Source organism: Cnephaeus nilssonii, assembly GCF_951640355.1.
Source record: "Cnephaeus nilssonii genome assembly, chromosome: 7".
NCBI classification, from domain to species: Eukaryota; Metazoa; Chordata; class Mammalia; order Chiroptera; family Vespertilionidae; genus Cnephaeus; species Cnephaeus nilssonii.
The window spans coordinates 94,530,043-94,548,623 of NC_137078.1; the positions used below are offsets into that span (position 1 = coordinate 94,530,043).

Genomic DNA, 18,581 nt, shown 5'->3' on the forward strand with positions numbered 1-18,581 from the left:
GGGGAGGGTTGGTGGTAGCAGCTGATTGAGGATTCTCTCGTCATTGACATTTCTATCTCTATCCTTCTCCCTTCCTCTCTCTGAAATCACTAAAAACATACTAGAAAAAAGAAAGAAATGCATTGCTAGGATTCTATTCACCAAAGCTGTAACAATTGAGGGGGTGGGGGGGGCGCGTTAATTTCCTAGTCAGTCCTTGCAGACAGTATAGAAACTTGTTTCTATAGATAAAACCAAACTATATTTTGTCTACTATAAAATGTTAGTTTTAAACATTTTTTCCTTTGTTAATCCTCACCTGAGGATTATTTTTTCCATTGCTTTTCAGAAAGAGTGAAAGGAAGGAAGGGGGATAAAGGGGAAGAGAGAGAGCAAGAAAGAGAAACATCGAAGTGAGAGAGACACATGGACTGGCTGCCTCCCTCACGAGTCTCAATCCTGGGACAGGGAATGTACCCGAAACCCAGATATGTACCCTTGACTGGGAATCAAACCATGAACCTTCAGTATGTGGGGTCAATGCTCTAACTACTGAATGCACCAGCCAAGACAATTTTAAACAATTTTAAAGGACTTAGAATGTGACAGCTTCACAATCATAAGGTTTTAAAGATTACAAAAGGAACTTATTACTTCCAACAGGATATTGAACATTCTGAATCTACGTGACATCTCAAAATATACTTTGAAGTCAATATAATTAGAGGAAAAGAGGACATCTTGATAAAAGGGAGGCTGACCCCCAAGGATGACGGATATGCTCTGAATGCCAAAGAATATTTCTATGCACTTGCTTTAATCACAATATCATGACCAAATCTTTTAGCTATTTATATCAATTTTGCTTTATCCCTCATATTAACTAAGAATCATATCTCAGTACTTCAACTATTTGTTGAACATATACTCTGAGTAAGACAATGTGCCAAGACCTGGTCCTGTTGTTACAGGGTAGTATTGAAATGCCCATCATTAAAGTTCATTCTAGTTTTCATAAGTCAACATCATCAGATTCTTAATACCATGTCTCTCCCACCTGTCCCTAGTTAGGCACTCTCACAGTCCAAGTTTTCCTTCTCCAAGAACTAAAATAGCCTCTTAACCAGAATCTCTGTCTTTCCTATTCTATGCCTTTTTTATCATTATTATTTTTCAAAATATATTTTTCATTGATTTCAGAGAAGACAGGAGAGGGAAAGAGAGATAGAAACACCAATGATGAGAGAGAATCACTGGTCGGCTTTGTCAGGATCGAGCCCACAACCCAGCATGTGCCCTTGACCAGGAATCAAACCGTGACCTCCTGGTTCATAGGTCGACATTCAACCACTGAGTCACGCCGGCCAGGCCAGATACCTTTTCTAAAGCACAGATCTCAACAAGTCATCTCCCTTCTCAAAATCCCTCAACAGTTCATCTCTGCATAAAGAATAAAACCCAAAATCATTAGTGTGGTTAAGTCATTCTAAATTATCTGCTATTCTCAAAACATTCTTCCACTCACTTGTATCTCTTCAAGTTGTTCCTTCCACCCACAATGTTCCAATGTCTAGCCTAAAACTCCTTTTTCTTTTTGCTAAAATCCTACATATCTTCCATAGCCCTAAATCAGAAAAATTTCCAGACCTAAGTATGAATCAGGCAGCTGACAGAAGAGGAAATATCCTTTAATTTAGTTCTTTAGTCCCCATGTAGATTTTCTAAGTTCATCCTACCTTTGCCTTTGTGGCAGTTATCTTTCTGACTGTAAATATTAAAAAAGGTATATAACTATTCTTTTGATTATGTGAACAGGACATATCCAATTCATCATATCACCTGTGGGTTCAAACTTTTGAGCCTACAATGCTAAGGGCCAAATCCCAAAACATGGTAACTTCCCCACCCAAATACAATGACTTGTGTATCATGTTTCTCCTCTAACTTCAATACCTCCACAATATGTGGGCTTTTCAATAAATTTTCATCCAATGGAATGCAGTGGCATCTCTTTAATGAGGTAGGTTTGGGGAAAATGACTAAAACTTAAGTATCTTAGACAATTCTATGTAGAAGAAAATGAGGCATAACAAAATTTTATAATCAGTTTATAGAGCTCAAATGAAGCTTGTCAATCATTTGTCTCGACAAGATACCAATTGAAATCAAGAGTAGTTGAGGATTCTCATCCATGTCACAGAGCTACAAAGCTAAAGCCAGAACCTAACTCTCCTGATTTCATAAACTAAGAGCTTGCTTCATTGTAATATGCTGTATCTTCAAAAATGTTTTAATTAGCTATAGTTAAATGTATAAAATGTTTCCATTTATTATTTTGAATTAAAACATTTAGGAGGCCTAAAAGGAGGCATTCATCAATTACATGATCATTTACCTTTTTTTTTTCCGGAGATATAAAGGAAAAGGGAGAAATAGAACATCAATGATGAGAGAGAATCATGGATCGGCTGCCACCAGTATACACCCCCCCAACTGGAGATCGAGTCCTGCCCTAACCAGGAATCGAACCATGACCACCAGGTTCATGGGTTAACGTTCAACCACTGATTCATACCGACTGGCTGGGCATTTACTTTTCTTAAATTAATTCTAAGCAAGCAATATTAAAAAAAAAAAAAAAAATTGCCGAAGCCGGTTTGGCTCAGTGGATAGAGCGTCGTCGGCCTGGGGACTCGGGGGTCCCGGGTTCGATTCCGGTCAGGGGCATGTACCTTGGTTGCGGGCACATCCCCAGTAGGGGGTGTGCAAGAGGCAGCTGATCGATGTTTCTCTCTCATCGATGTTTCTTACTCTCTGTCCCTCTCTCTTCCTCTCTGTAAAAAATCAATAAAATATATATATTTTTTAAATTAATCTGAGCATTTAATCAGGTCAAATAATCTGTATCCTGTAATTTTAAAATGCACACCATCAAAGCATGGCAGAGACTGAGGGTTCTCAAAGGGAAGAGGGGAGAGAGGCAGGCAGAGAATAACCAAAGAATTTGTATGCATAATCCATGGACACAGTGTGTGGTGAAGGCCTGGGGTGGGGTGGGAACCCAGTGGAGGGGGGCAATGGAGGACATCTGTAATACCCTCAACAATGAAGATAAATAAATTTTTTAAAATCAACATAAAATACACACCATCTAAATTTAACACTAGGATATCTAGGATTAACAGGTTAAATAACAATGACTAGAAATGGGAAATGCTCAAAGACTTACAACATTTGAAGTAGTAATAATAATAGCTAGCAATTATTAAAGACAGTCTATTTAACACATATGGGTATCAAGCTAAGCATATGACACTTTTTTTTTCATTTTCATCTTCACAGTAACTTTATAAAGCATGGTCTTTTAAAAGATGAGGAAGCTAAGGCCTAGACAGCTTAAATAACTTTTCCAAGATTATGAAAGTAGCAAACTATACCGTCTACCCAGATCTGTGTTTTTAAAACCCAAATACCTAACCTCTAAGCTATTTCCTGTTAAGACTACCTACATTATTTTCATCTTTAAAATAAAATGCCTTTGTAAAAAAAAAACTTCCAACTAATGAAGTCAGTTTACTCAGCCTTAGTGAATAGCCAAGTTACAACCTGCATTTAAAGAAAGCTTTCCTACTTGCTTTATAAATTGGCTACCTCCCTATGTTAAAATTAGTTGAAATGTATTCTTAAATTGATTTAGTCATTGATAATAAATGTCAACCATAATATTTCATCAATACACCTTTAAAAATAGTTTTTACAAATTTTGAACCAGAACAGAAGTAGGTTAATATTATATACCTAGGAAATTAAAAACTTAAAAGAAATAATTTTCAGTGGCACCAGATCTGCTTCACACAGCTAAACTTGCCACTTTTCTTCCTTTTTGGCAATTTTAATATTGAGCATCTGGAGGATAAAACAGTATTTGCAAATCATCAGTTTCGGGTGCATCAGTTTCTTTACTCATTATATACATGATCCAAGATTATTCTCTTTTAAAAATATTACTATTCTAAAAATCATTAGCATTGATCATGGAGAATTTATGACAATTTATTCAACAGCTCGTCTATTGTAACAAAAGGCTGTTAACCTACCTGTCACTGCTGGTACTACTGCTGCTGCTGATTGAATCACTACTGGAGGATCTACTCCTAGAGCCGCTGCCGCTAGGGGACCTTGTGAGTCTAGATGCTTGGCTAGCCAGCCTCTGAGGAGACTGATTTCTAGATTGGGATGAATGTGGTGACCGACTCCTGCTGTGCTGGTAATTCCGCTCAGGCCTTCTGCCTCGTACCTCCCGGGTAATATCATCCCTGTAGATATCCCTGTGTACCACACTGGGCAGCGTAAACTGCTCCCGAGCCCTAGGTTCGTATCGGGGGTCATGAGCATCAAAACGGTTTGGACTTCGACTTCGAGAAGAATAATAGAGCCCATGTTGTAAAGTCCGTTCGCGAGGATCTCTATAGTAATCCTGATCGTAATGTCTTGTCCGATCAAATCCTCCCGTCCCCCGTTCATGGTGTCCATAGGCACTATGTTCATAAGCACGCTCCCTGTTATCTGAAGCCCTGCATTTTAGGAGGGGGAAAAATATTTAATCAATCAGAAAGGGACAAGCAAAACTAAAAATAAGTCATGCAAACATTCACTTCAACATTGTCTGTCTTTACAACTGATCATTTTCTAAACAACATTAACCTACTTATTAAGCAAATACTAAAAGCAAATAATAACAAGCTTAACATTTTACTTGACTCCAAAACTTATTTTCAAAGCTGAGTAATCATTGTTTTAATTGTATATTGGGCTTTCATGACTAGTGTTCTGCAAGTCAGTTACTCTTTTTATTAGGGATTTTCTGGTTTATATACAGAAATAGACATATGCTATCTCCTTTTCATTTTAAGTTTAATGGAACAAGAAGAAACTGTCATTTTAATATGAAAGTTTCCTATACTTTCATCTCATTAAAATATATACCAAACTTTTATTTACTATGTAAATTTTTTTTTAGGCAGAATTTCCATGACACATTTCTAACACAGTCATGAAAGCCCTATTGTGATGTATGTCCCAGCTGTAGGAGGGCATTTTCAAAGAAGTCCAGAAAAAACTTCAACTATAACTTTTTCTCATTAACTTTCGACTTCTTAGGTAATTATAAAAATTACAAGATTATACAAACTGCTGTGCCCAATCACATTTAATTTTTAAAAAAGTGGACTCTTTAAAAAAAAACAATACTTAGGATATTAAAATATTGGATTGCTACATACTATTCTATGGTAATTTTAGCTAATTAAAGAATATTTTACATCCTTGTGCTATCAAATTCCACATAATTTTTAAAATGTCTATTCCACGATTCAATTTGTTAATATATGTACTTAAAGGTTACAGGAAATATGTTCACTTAAGTTTTAGCTATACTCAATTTGACTATGATGAAATTAGGCCACTTTTGGAATTTTAAGAGTCTCTAAGGTTACTATTAGCAAGGGTTTAACTTAAAAAAAAAATTTCTGTAGGACATATCTGTCAACCTAAGAGTGCAAAAATTGTTGCATGTATAATTACACAGATGCAATTAAGTGTTAGTACTTAAAACTAAGTCTAATCCTATAAAGAAATCTTATATTCTCTACTTTGGTAGGAAACCAGAACTCATTTCCTGAGTCTCTAAAAAGACCATTTCACTTGAATTTCAACTTAAGATTGAGTTTCTTCTCAATGTTATATTTGGAACTACTTTCTATCAAAAGAGATTAGGAATCATGAAAGATATAGAAGAATTAGAATCTCTCAAATGAAGAATATCTGGCAAAAATATTACGATACTATGTCCCCACTACATGCCTGGATTCCAAATCCCTCCACTAATCTTCATCTCATCCACCATTTCACTTAGTAGCAAATATACCTTCCTATGCTGCATTTGTTTTTTGCAGCCATATGAAAAGCAACTGGCATGACAAAAAATTCAATAATAATATCTTTCCTACTTAAATGACTTTTTCCTTTTTTATTCACTACATTTCTGGAACTTGTATTTCAATGTCTAACAAACAAGAGACTTTCCTTTCAGACTTAAGAGAAAATTTAATAAATAATTCTATTAGTACCCTATCAAATATTAATCAGTGAGAGCTGTTATTACTGATATAATAAGCAACAGTTCTAGGAGAATTACTGCTACAGCTGATAGTTTATAACTATGCAAAGTTCTTATCCATTAGGAAAATACAGAAGGCAGGCACAAGAGCTAGCAGAGCTGAAATCTAATAGCTATTTTTTGATTCATCTATTAGTACTAAATACTTCTAGAGTTAGTGGGGGAAAAAGAGAGAGTTTGACTTGGGTTAGGAGAGGGACTAATATACACAGGTCAGGACATACCAACCTTTTCCAAGTGTGGAAACACGACCTATAATCCCAATTAAATCTAGGGAGAGAATTGTGAACATAACTTCCCCAATTTTGGCCCCTCTTATGGGGGTAATCCACCTTCTTAATGGGCAAGGGTGTCAAATGATATTTAGATGAACCACAAGGAAAAAAAAATCTTAGTGATCAGATAAAATAATTCCACTGGAAGCAAGTTGTCCCAGACAAACTGTAACTCTCAAACCCCCAGACTTCTTTCTTGAGATAGTAGACAATTATAAATTGATCCACATTCATAAAAATTTCCGGCCCTAAGTATGAATCAGGCAGCTGACAGAAGAGGAAATGATTCCACCAAATGAGGAAGGCACAGTTGCTTGCCAATAGTTCACCTTTGTAGCCATCCAGCACAGTCAATTTTGATTGCAGTATCCACAACTGATCATCACCATGTGTTCAAACTAAAGTACCTTTAATTGGGCAGCAACTTGCTTCAAAAAGAAGATAGTAATCCTCTTCTCCTGGGCTAATGGAATTCTGACTGCATGACATCCCATAGATTCCAGAAATTAGGAAACAATGGCTATATTCCAGGATTTAAGAACGTCCATCATCTCAAACTTTCCCCATTCCATCCAGGAGTATAATTCCAACATGGAAATTGTGTAGATCCAAAATGGGAAAATCAAACATTGCCTTCATTCTTCTTCCTCCAAGTTACACATTTCCAGGTTAAAGTATTGTTTGTAGAATCCAAGGGATTGAATCATTATGATGTGCTAGGTTTTTTGATGACAATCCAATTCATTTGTACACTTTATGTAGTGAAAATTGAGAGAAGATATTAACTTCTAAAAGAATCTGTAGGCTCTAATATTCCAGAAATATTCCATATAGTATAACCACAAAATCTGTAGCCAAATAGCTCCGTCAGGTAAAAGGAATATATCCAAGGAAGGCCTTATCATCATCCAAGAGAAGAAATGAAATAATTAAATCTAGAAGACAGGTAACTCCAAAAATGCTGCCATACAAAATCTTCCACCACTTCATATCTCAGGAGTAGATATCCAACCAGCTGCAGGAAATATCCTCTACGATTCCATAATACCAGCCACTGGGATAGAAATTACTTCCGTTTCCAACCCAAAATAGGAAACATTGAGAATGCCCAAAACTTTAAATCCATCTGGGGCCCCTAAATATGAGTTTCTGTTTCTCACCATATCAAATACAAAATACCTGCCTACAGAAACCTTGGAACTTACCCATCAAGTCTCCGCTCATAACGTCCTTCTCGTGCATGAAGTGATGGTGGGGGGCCATAAGCAGGCCCTCCACCACCTCCTCTGAACCCAGAAACCTCTCTACTACGAGATGTTATGGAAACTGTATCATCCAATCCCCGAGCAGCACTTGGAATGGTGCCTGGTTCATTATAATCCGTGCGTAGGTCTCTATCTCCCATTTTGTTGACTGAGTTGTGAGCTTTCTGTGCACTTTTGATGTCCACAAAATCCACAAAGGCAGCCACTCCTCCTTCAGATCCCCTTTTAGGGAGAATTTTGACACTTTCCACGCGGCCATATCTGGAAAAAAAATAAAGTCAACATTATTGTTGCACATCAATTATTTTCCAAAAATAGGTTTTTTAATTTGTTTCTTATTTTTAGAAAATTTACATTATTTATGTAGGGGGGCAGGTTACAAACTGACTTTTTTTTTTTTTTTTTCAGAGAGAGGAAGGGAGAGAGAAACATCATTGATGAGAGAATCATCAATCAGCTGCCTCCTGCATGCCCCCATTGGGAATCAAGCCCACAACCCGGGCATGTGCCCAGACCTGACTGAGAATCGAACTGTGATATCCTTGTTCATGGGTCAATGCTCAACCACTGAACCACACCAGCCGGACCGAAGTGACTTTTTAAATGACTTTTACACTCACTTTTTTTTTTTCTTGGGGAAAATATTTAGAAATGTTTTTACCACATTATTACTCTCACTCCTTAAATATAGTATTTACTAAACTACCTTTTACCTTTCTAGAACACTTAGCTGAAACACATCTCTCAGAAGATTTTAGGAAGTTGTACATTCTACAAAGGGATATTGGACCTAACATTGATCAAAGTAACTTAGAAACCTTAAGAGATTTTTATTAAAAACTGTAGCCCATCCGGTTGTTGGCCTGGGGACCAATGGGTCCCGGGTTCGATTCCGGTCAAGGGCACATACCTCGGTTGCAGGCTCCTCCCATGGCCCAGGCCCTGTCCCGGGGCATGCAGGAGGCAACCAATCGATGTGTTTCTCTCACATCAATGTTTTTGTCTTTCCCTCTCTCTTCCACTCTCCCTAAAAATCAATAGAAAAATATCCCCGGGTAAGGATTAACAACAACAACAACAAAAAAAAACACGAAACCTGTAACTAAAAATAAGTTATTCTACAGATTTCATTTTAACTTAATTCTTTAAGTGAAAATGATCTTACTGAAAAGTGAGGTGATTTCAAATATTCCTTACTTAAAGGCAAAATAACCCAAATATTTTATATGTCTATTTACCAATGACAGTCTAATTCTTTTAATGTAATTTTTTGCTATTTAATTTTCTTTTCCAAAGGGCTAAAAGAAAAAATTTCTAAAATTTATAATTTAGATATAATTAAAATTATTTCATATAAGTTAATAAATCTAAGAAAATCTTTGGATTAACCATATGTTCCCATTTTTATTCCCAAAAACTGCTTACTATGTGTGTAAAGAAAAATTTTAGGGCACCTTTTATATTTTGAAGCATATATGTTATGAAAGAAATATAATTATTTGGAATAAAAAATTCATGAAAATTCTACAGATTTCAGTAGGAGTGAATTATATTTTATCTACTTGCAATTTGGCCTTTTAGAAAGGCAGGTACAGCACTTGTATTATCTTTTAAATATATTTTATTGATTTCAGAGAGAAAGTGAGAGGGAGAGAGACAGAAACATCAATGATGAAAGAAAATCACTGATCGGCTGCCTCCTGCACACCCCCGACTGGGGACCGAGCCCGCAATTCCATGTGCCCAGACCTGGAATTGAACCATTACCTCCTGGTTCATTCATAGGTTGATGCTGAACCACTGAGCCACACCAATCCGGTAGGTATAGCACTTTTAAATACAGACCTCTTGGGCCCTGACCAGTTTGGCTCAGTGGATAGAGTGTCGACCTGTGGACTGAAGGGTCCCAGGTTTGATTCCAGTTGAGGGCATGTACCTTGGTTGTGGGCACATCCCCAGTAGGGGGTGTGGAGGAGGTGGCTGATTGATGTTTCTCTCTTATCAGTGTTTCTAACTCTCTCTCCCTCTCCCTTCTTCTCTGTAAAAACATCAATAAAATATATATATATTTTTAAAAAAAATACAGACCTCTTATTCCTGGACAATTGAAGAGCATAATTTTACACTTAATCTGAAAAAGCTGACATTATCAGAAAACAGAACTTTTCTTTTTATATATTCTAATATAGTTTAAATTATTTCCTCTCATAGGGAAAATACAATCATAAAATCCAGTTTCAAAAAGCAATTGAACTAGAAGGAACAAAATTATTTGGTATAAATGAATTGATGAAAGAATCTTTTTAACTTGGAGGGGGGGGGATGACAGAAATTGAAATAGATCATTCCATACAAACATTAAAAATACCTTTCAATGTAGATACAGACAAAGGATCTGTATCTAGAATACCTTCCAATGTAGATACAGACAAAGGATCTGTATCTAGAATACAAAAAATCTTACAGCCACTTAATTTTTTTTAATGGGCAAAACACTTCACCAAAGATATACAGATGGCAGATAAAGCACAGGAAAAGATGCTCAAAATCATCAGCTGTTAGGGAAATGCAAATCAAAACCAAGATGACATACCACTTCACAGGCACTAGGATGGCTAGTATTTACAGAAAAAGAGAAAACAAAGAAAAGAACAAGTGTTAGCTAGGATATGGAGAAATTTGAAACCTTGTGAACTATAAAAATGGTACAGCCGCTGTGGAAAGGGTTGGCATTTTCTCAAAAAGTTAAGCATAGAATTACCATATGATCCAGCAATTCCAATCATAGGCACATACCCAAAAGAACTGCAAACTGGGACTCAAACACATATATGTAACACCATGTTCGTGGCAGTATTCACAATTTCCCAATTGCCAAAAGACGTAAACCCCAAGTGTCCATTAACAGATGAATAGATAAAACAAAATGTGGTATATACATAAATGGAATATTATATACTAAGACATAAAAAAGAGCCGAAACCGGTTTGGCTCAGTGGATAGAGCGTCGGCCTGCGGACTGAAAGGTCCCAGGTTCGATTCCGGTCAAGGGCATGTACCTTGGTTGCAGGCACATCCCCAGTGGGGGGGTGTGCAGGAAGCAGCTGATCGATGTGTCTCTCTCATCGATGTTTCTGACTCTCTATCCCTCTCCCTTCCTCTCTGTAAAAGATTAATAAAATATATATTTTTTAAAAAGACATAAAAAGAAATGAAGTTTTGCCCATCCGGTGTGGCTCAGTGGTTGAGCGTCAACCTATGAACCAGTAGGTCAGGGTTCAATTCCCGGTCAGGGCATATGCCCAAGTTGCAAGCTCAATTCCCAGTGTGGGGCATGCAAGAGGCAGCTGATCAGTGATTCTCATCATTGATGTTTCTATCTCTCTCTCCCTCCCTTCCTCTCTGAAATCAATAAAAAATATATTTTTTAAAAAAAAAGAAATGAAGTTTTGATACATGCTACAACATAGATAAACCTTGAAAAATCATACTAAATTTTGAAAATCCAGACACAAAAGGACAGTTTATGATTTCACTTATAAGTGTTATTTAGAATAGGCAAATTCACAGAGACATTAAGTAGAATATAGGTTACCAGGGGTTTGGGGTAGGGAGAAATGAGTAGCTACTGCTTAATGGGTACAGAATTTCTGTATGAGATGAAAAACATTCTAAAAATAGTGATGCTTATATAACATTATAAATGTACTTAAAATCATTTCATTTTTGAACTCAAGACAGATTATAAATGTATCCATTACAACACCAAACTATCTGGAATAATGCAGCAACATCAACACTTAAATTAACTCTGTATACAAAAAAAAATTTATGAAAGAATTACCAATAAATCAACCCACTCATTACATTTCTATCAACAAACTGGCTTCTCCTTTGTATCAGACCTTTATTTTACTTTCTACACCAGCAACTAGAAATGCTTCAAATATGCTAAAAGGCAGAATCAGATACATAGATTGCAAAACTCTCACGATTTGGACATAACCAAGTAAGGTGGCAATATTTGTAATCTCTATATATAAAAGCCTAAGCAACCAAATGACCAAACGACCGAACAACTGAACAACCAGTCGCTATGGCGCATACTGACCACCAGGGGCAGACACTCAAACGCAGGAGCTGCCCCCTGGTGGTCAGTACACTCCCACAGCCAACCTCGCACAGCCGATTAACCTCCCACAGTCCCTCCCCCTGGCCAGCTGGCCCCGATCGTCCCAGATCAGGACTGGGCGAGAAGGCCTCGATAGACCCCAATTGGAGTTTAGGCCAAGGGATCCCACCCATGCACAAATTTGTGCACTGGGCCTCTAGTATGTCATAAGTCTCAATATAACTGTTAAAATGTTAAAAACAAAAGTTAAACTTCAGTATTAACAATTATCTACAACAGTGCTTTTCAACCCTTTTCATCCCATGGCACACATAAACTAACTAGAGGCCCAGTGCACAAAATTCGTCACAGGTAGGGTCCCGAGGCCTGACCAGTGATCAGGGCCAATCGGGGACTTCCAGCTGCCGGCTGGGGACTTCTGTCTGCCGACCAGGGCCTTCCTTCCCTCACTGCCGGCTGGGGCCTTCCTTCGTTACATGCTGCCCCCTAGTGGTCAGCACACGTCATAGAGAGCAACTGAACTCCTGGTCTCCCAGTCTAACTCCCGATGGGACACTTTGCATATTAGCTACACACACACACACACACACACACACACACACACACACACACGAGGCCCGGTGTAGAAATTCCTGCATGGGGGGGGGGGTCAGCCCAGCCTGCACCCTCTCCAATTTGGGACCCCCTCGGGGGGTGTCCAACTGCCGATTTAGGCCCGATCCCAGGGATCAGGCCTAAACCGGCAGTCGGACATCCCTCTCACAATCCTGGACTGCTGGCTCCTAATCGCTCACCTGCCTGCCTGCCTGGTTGCCCCTAATTGCTCCCCCACACCTGATCGCCCCTCACTGCCTCTGCATGCTGGCCTGATCGCCCCTAACTGCCCCCCCCTGCAGCCTAATCACCCCAAACTGCCCCCCCTGCTGGCCTGGTCACCACAGGCAGCCTGCTTGTTCAGTCGTTTGGTTGTCCCTCACTAACCCCCCTGCCCGCCTGGTCGTAGGCAGCCATTTGTGAGGGTGTAGCGGTCAATTTGCATATTACCTCTATATTATATAGAACTAGAGGCCTAGCGCACAATTAAATCATGCACATGTTAGGGTCCCCTAGGCCTAGCCTGCCATCAGGGCCATGTCCGCCACCCCGCGATGCCTCGCACACTCCACGGACACTGCCGGCACCCCGCCCACCACAAGAGCCGCTGCTCATTTGGTTGTGATGTTCTTAAGGCCTTATATGATATAGATAAGATTACTAAAATTCTGAGACACACCAAAAAATATATTTTTTGTCAATCTGACAAAAAACACACCAAGGTATACTTTTGATTCATTCTCACCAGACCGCTACTGTTGTGGTGGCTATTGTCATTTTTTTTTTTTTAATATATAATCTAAGGAAAAAGAGATCAGGGCCCCTGACTAAATAGTCAGGTATTACATGTTTTAAAAATTCTTGCACCACAGCACACCAGTTGGAAATCACTGATCTAGAATGGCAATGATGGATTTAAAATTTAAATTGTTAGCATGACAATGATAAATTAAAAGTTAACGGTTTCATTTTATGTAAAGACAAATATCAAAAATTGATATAAACCCATGGAAAACTGGGGGAAATATTTGCAAATTATGTAATGATAACTTTTACAACTCAACAATGAAAAAGATATAATGCAATTTTAAAATGAGCAAATGATATCGCCTCGCCAGCATAGTTCAGTGGTTGAGCATCAACCTATGAACCAGGAGGTCACGGTTTGATTCCCGGTCAGGGCAAATGCCCAGGTTGCAGGCTCCATCCCTAGTGTGGGGCATGCAAGAGTCAACCAATCAACGATACTCTCTCATCATTGATTTTTCTACTTTTTTCTCCCTTTCCCTTACTCTCTGAAATCAATAAAAAAATATTTAAAAATAAAAATAAAACTGAGCAAAGGATAAAAATGCACATTTCTCCAAAGACAATATACAAATGGCCAATAAGCATATGAAAATTTATTCAACAACTTAGTCTTTAGGGAAATACAAACCAAAACCACAATGACATAGCATTTCACATCCACTAGGATAGCGAAAATAAAAAAAAGATAGTAAGTGATGAGGATAAGGAAATATCTAAACCTAATACATTGCTGGTGAGATTGCAAAGTGGTGCAGCCACTTTAGAAAACAGTTTATCAGTTCCTCAAAATGTTAAACTTAGAAATTACCATATAAGCTAGCAACTCCAACTCCTACATATATACCCAAGAGAATTAAAAATGTACATCCACATAAAAATGGTACAGAAATGCTCATAGCATTATTCATAAAAGCCAAAAAAGGAAACAATCCAAATGAACAACTGATTAATGGATTTTTAAAATGTGGTATGTCCATATAATGGAATTGTTCAGTAATACAAAAGAATGAATAATATATGCTATACAACATGGATGAACCTTTATTATGCTAAATGAAAGAAGCCAGTCACATATTATATAATTCCATATGTATGAAAGGTTCCAAACAGGCAAATTCACAGAAATAAAAAGCAAATTACTGGTTGCTACAAGCTGGGGAGAAGAGAGAATGGAGAGCTAATGGGTATGGGGGTTTCATTCTGCAATGATGAAAATGTTCTGAAATTAGTGGTGATGTTTGCAAAACTCTGCGAATACACAAAAAACAGCTGAATTGTACACTTTATATACTTACACACTTAGTATAACAAAGCACACACCATTTTTAAACATTAACTGCAATATAATTTTAAAAACTATTTGAAACTTTACAAATAAGTCTTGACCCAGGAAGTCTATTTTTCATGGAAGACCATAGATGATTAGCAGAATGTTTCATTTCAAAGTAACTGATATACCAATATTTTTTATAATGGACACATGGTATGTCTACATGTTAAGCTTTTTTATAATCCAACTGATCATTAATATATACTTTTAAATCTTCATAGCATTCCAATGATCTTTATGTGCTATGAAGGATGATAGCTATTAACAAGATTTCCTAAACTGAAAAAACCTTAGAAATCTTATAATCCAACCCAATGTATGGGAAAAATTAAATCTACTCCCTTTACATAATAAATGTGCTCCTGAAGAGTTAAAGTGTCATATTTTATATATACCATCATATAGTAAATGAATTTTAGGAGCTCTCTATAAACTTGAGATTTTCACAAATCTTGTTTCCTTTGATTAAACCTGGGCCCACCTATATAACCGAAATTAATATGCATTATGGCATTTAATTCTAATTATGGATGTGCTTGAAATTCATTTCATTGCAAGAATTCAAGCAGCCCTAGCCAGTTTTGCTCAGTGGATAGAGCGTCGGCCTACAGACAGAAGGGTCCTGGGTTCCATTCTGATCAAGGGCACATGCCTGGGGTATGCAGGAGGCAGCTGATCAATGATTCTCTTTCATCATTGATGTTTCTCTCTCTTACACACTCTCCTTTCCTCTCTGAAATCAATAAAAAATATATTTTTAAAAAATTCAAGTAGACTAAAAGAAACAACCTTAAATTCTAAAGATTCCATGATTTCTAGGATAAAACTGGAGGAAAGGGAAGGAATCTAAAAACAGAAAAAATCCCCATGACAAAAACAGCAGTTCTAATCATGTCAATTTACAATAAGGAAAAAGGGGTGGGGGGGAGGAGAGTCACAGGACACCACCTTTGTTGTATTTTCTAGTCTTAAAGTTTGGTAATTTTAACTTTTTTACCTCAACCTTTTTATGTCAAAGCTAAAATTAGTACTTAAATATGCTGCTAGCATTCTATTCTTAACCTAAGGGTTTGCCTAAACCAAAGGTTTTTTACCTTTTATACCACAGACTGCTATTACAGTCTGGTGAAACCTATAAACCCTTTGTAAGAATACCATTAATAAAATAAAATATACAGGATTACAAAGAAAACTTAATTATACTGAAATACAATTATAAAAATATTTTAAAATAGGGCCCTCAGTTGTTTAGAATGTCATCCTGATATGACAAGGTTGTGGGTTCAATCCCCAGCCAGAGCACATACAAAAATCAACCAACAAATGCACAAATAAGTGGGAGAAAAATCGATATTTCTCTCTTACTCACTCTCAAATAAATAAAATATTTTTAAATATTTAGAAATAGCCGAAACCGGTTTGGCTCAGTGGATAGAGCGTCGGCCTGCGGACTCAAGGGTCCCAGGTTCGATTCCGGTCAAGGGCATGTACCTTGGTTGCGGGCACATCCCCAGTAGGGGGTGTGCAAGAGGCAGCTGATCGATGTTTCTCTCTCATCGATGTTTCTAACTCTCTATCCCTCTCTCTTCCTCTCTGTAAAAAATCAATAAAATATATTTTAAATAAATAAATAAATAAATATTTAGAAATATATCTACTTATTAACTTACAGGAAATACAGAGGACAAAAGGCAATGTTAATATTGCCACAGGACAATAATATAATCAGCAAAACCCATACTAGGAGAAACTCTATAGAACAATCAAATTAAGTTGTAAGGGGACAGAGATAGAGAGAGAGAGAGAAAAACAGAGAGAGAGTGTTTAAAACCTATAGATTTAAAAATTTAAAGATATAAAACCTATATTTTTAAAAATTCAACAAAACCTAACTTAAAATAGGCACATTTATTTCACTGTAAGCAATTATACCTCAATAAAAACTTTACATGTACATATAACATACATACATACATATGTGTGTGTATGTATGTATGTATGTATGTATGTATATATATCACCAATTACAATTTGTGTACCTTATTTAGAGTCTGGGTTTTTAAATGAAAGATTCTTAAAACAATTACAAACTTTAATACTGACTGGGTATTTGAAATAAGGATACACCACAGTATTGTGGTATATCTTTTTTTCTTTTTTTTTTTTTTGGAGAAAGTCTAGTGTCTAGTTTATTATCATAATGTTCACATTCATTTTTTGCATTGTGGTATATCTTTAAAAGGTGCTTGTCATCTGGAGATAAATACTGAATAATTATGGATAATACTAGTGGCTGGGTGCACAGATTCATGCACATTGAAAGGAAATTAACTAGAAGGTGGACAGTGGGGTGGGACTGGGCGAGATGGGCCGGACACGCCCTGGAGCCAACCTCCCACAGTCACTCCCCGGCTGACTGCACCTGGGGCAGCACTGTGGCTCAAAGGGTGTCTGCGGTCACTGCAGCTTGGCAGTAAACCAGATTCGGGGCCGACAGTGCCCCAGCAACAACATAACCCACGCCACGGCCAAAGGTGGAACCACACAGCCCCGCAAGGAATTGGGTTCCCTCCTCTCTGGTTCCAGGGTGCATCACCCGAGAACCGCCGCTGCCAAGTTACTGCAGCACGGCAGCTACTGCGTTAAGCATCTGCCCCCGGTCAGTGTGCATCAGAAGTACCGGCCAGCCGAAACCAGTTTGGCTCAGTGGATAGAGCGTCGGCCTGCGGACTGAAAGGTCCCAGGTTCGATTCCGGTCAAGGGCATGTACCTGGGTTGCGGGCACATCCCCAGTGGGGGGTGTGCAGGAGGCAGCTAATCGATCTTTCTCTCTCATCGATGTTTCTAACTCTCTATCCCTCTCCCTTCCTCTCTGTAAAGAATCAATAAAATATTTTTTTTAATCGGAAATAGTACTACTATATGATCCAGCAATCCCACTTCTGAGTATCTGAATAAAATGAAAATGCTACTTGGAAAAAATACATGCCTCCCATATTCATTCATTGCAGCATTACTTACAATAGCCAAGATATGAAAACAATGTAAGTGGTCCATCTACTTACTAGTATGCATGGATAAAGATGTGATATATAATGGAATATTATTCAGCCATAAAAAAGAAGGAAATCTTGCCATTGTGAACACATGATGGACCTTGAGGGCATTATGTTAAGTGAAATAAGTCAGAGAAAAACAAATATCATATGATCTCACTTATATATGAAATCTTTTTTTTTTAATGTATTTTTATTGATTTCAAAGAGGAAGGGGGAGAAACATCAATGTTGAGAGAGAACCACTGATCGCCCCCACACTGGGGACTGAGCCCGCAACCCAGGCATGTGTCCTTGACTGGAATCGAACCTGGGACCCTTCAGTCCGCAGGCCGACGCTGTATCCACTGAGCCAAACCAGCTAGGGCTATGTGAAATCTTTAGGGGGAAAAAAAGCTCATGAAACAGATTGGAGATGAGTGTGGGTGAAATGGATGAAAGGGGATCAAAAGGTACAAACTTCCAGTTATAAAATCAGTAAGTCATGAGGATTTTAATGTACATCATGGTGACTATCCCATCTAATAAAGAGTAATATGCAAATTAACCATCACTCCATCACAAAGATGGTGGCACCCATGGCCACAAGATGACGGCACCCAGTCCTCTCAGCCCCACCAGAGTCCCCCCCCCCCCGCCGGGGGGGGGCGGCCACTGAGAGCAGGCAGCATGAGCGGCCTGGCGGAATGCTTGCTTCGTCCCCACGGCGACAAGCCCGGCTGCAGATGGGTCTCTGGGCCGCGGAGAGCTTCTGGGCAGCCAGCGTGGAGCGGCCAGGCCCCGCAGAGAGTTACTGGTGCACAGATGCGTGCGCAGGGCTACTAGTAGTTAATAATACTGTATTGCAATATCTGAAAGTTGCTGAGAATAAATCTTCAAAGTCCTCATTATGAGAAAAAAATTTTTTTGTTAACTGGTGATAGATATTAACTAGACTTATGGTGATCACTTTGCAGTATATA

At 38.1% G+C, this 18,581-nt stretch overlaps 1 protein-coding gene across 1 annotated transcript in view; it reads right to left on the reverse strand.

The window, feature by feature from the left end:
* Positions 1–18,581, reverse strand: part of SPEN (spen family transcriptional repressor) — an 86,426-nt gene that overhangs the window by 57,694 nt on the left and 10,151 nt on the right. The window contains exons 2-3 of the mRNA XM_079777530.1: positions 7,638–7,958; positions 4,077–4,553 (exon numbers count right to left, since the gene is read on the reverse strand). Of these exons, the coding sequence (XP_079633656.1) occupies positions 4,077–4,553; positions 7,638–7,958 (798 nt within the window). The remainder of the gene's footprint in view (positions 1–4,076; positions 4,554–7,637; positions 7,959–18,581) is intronic.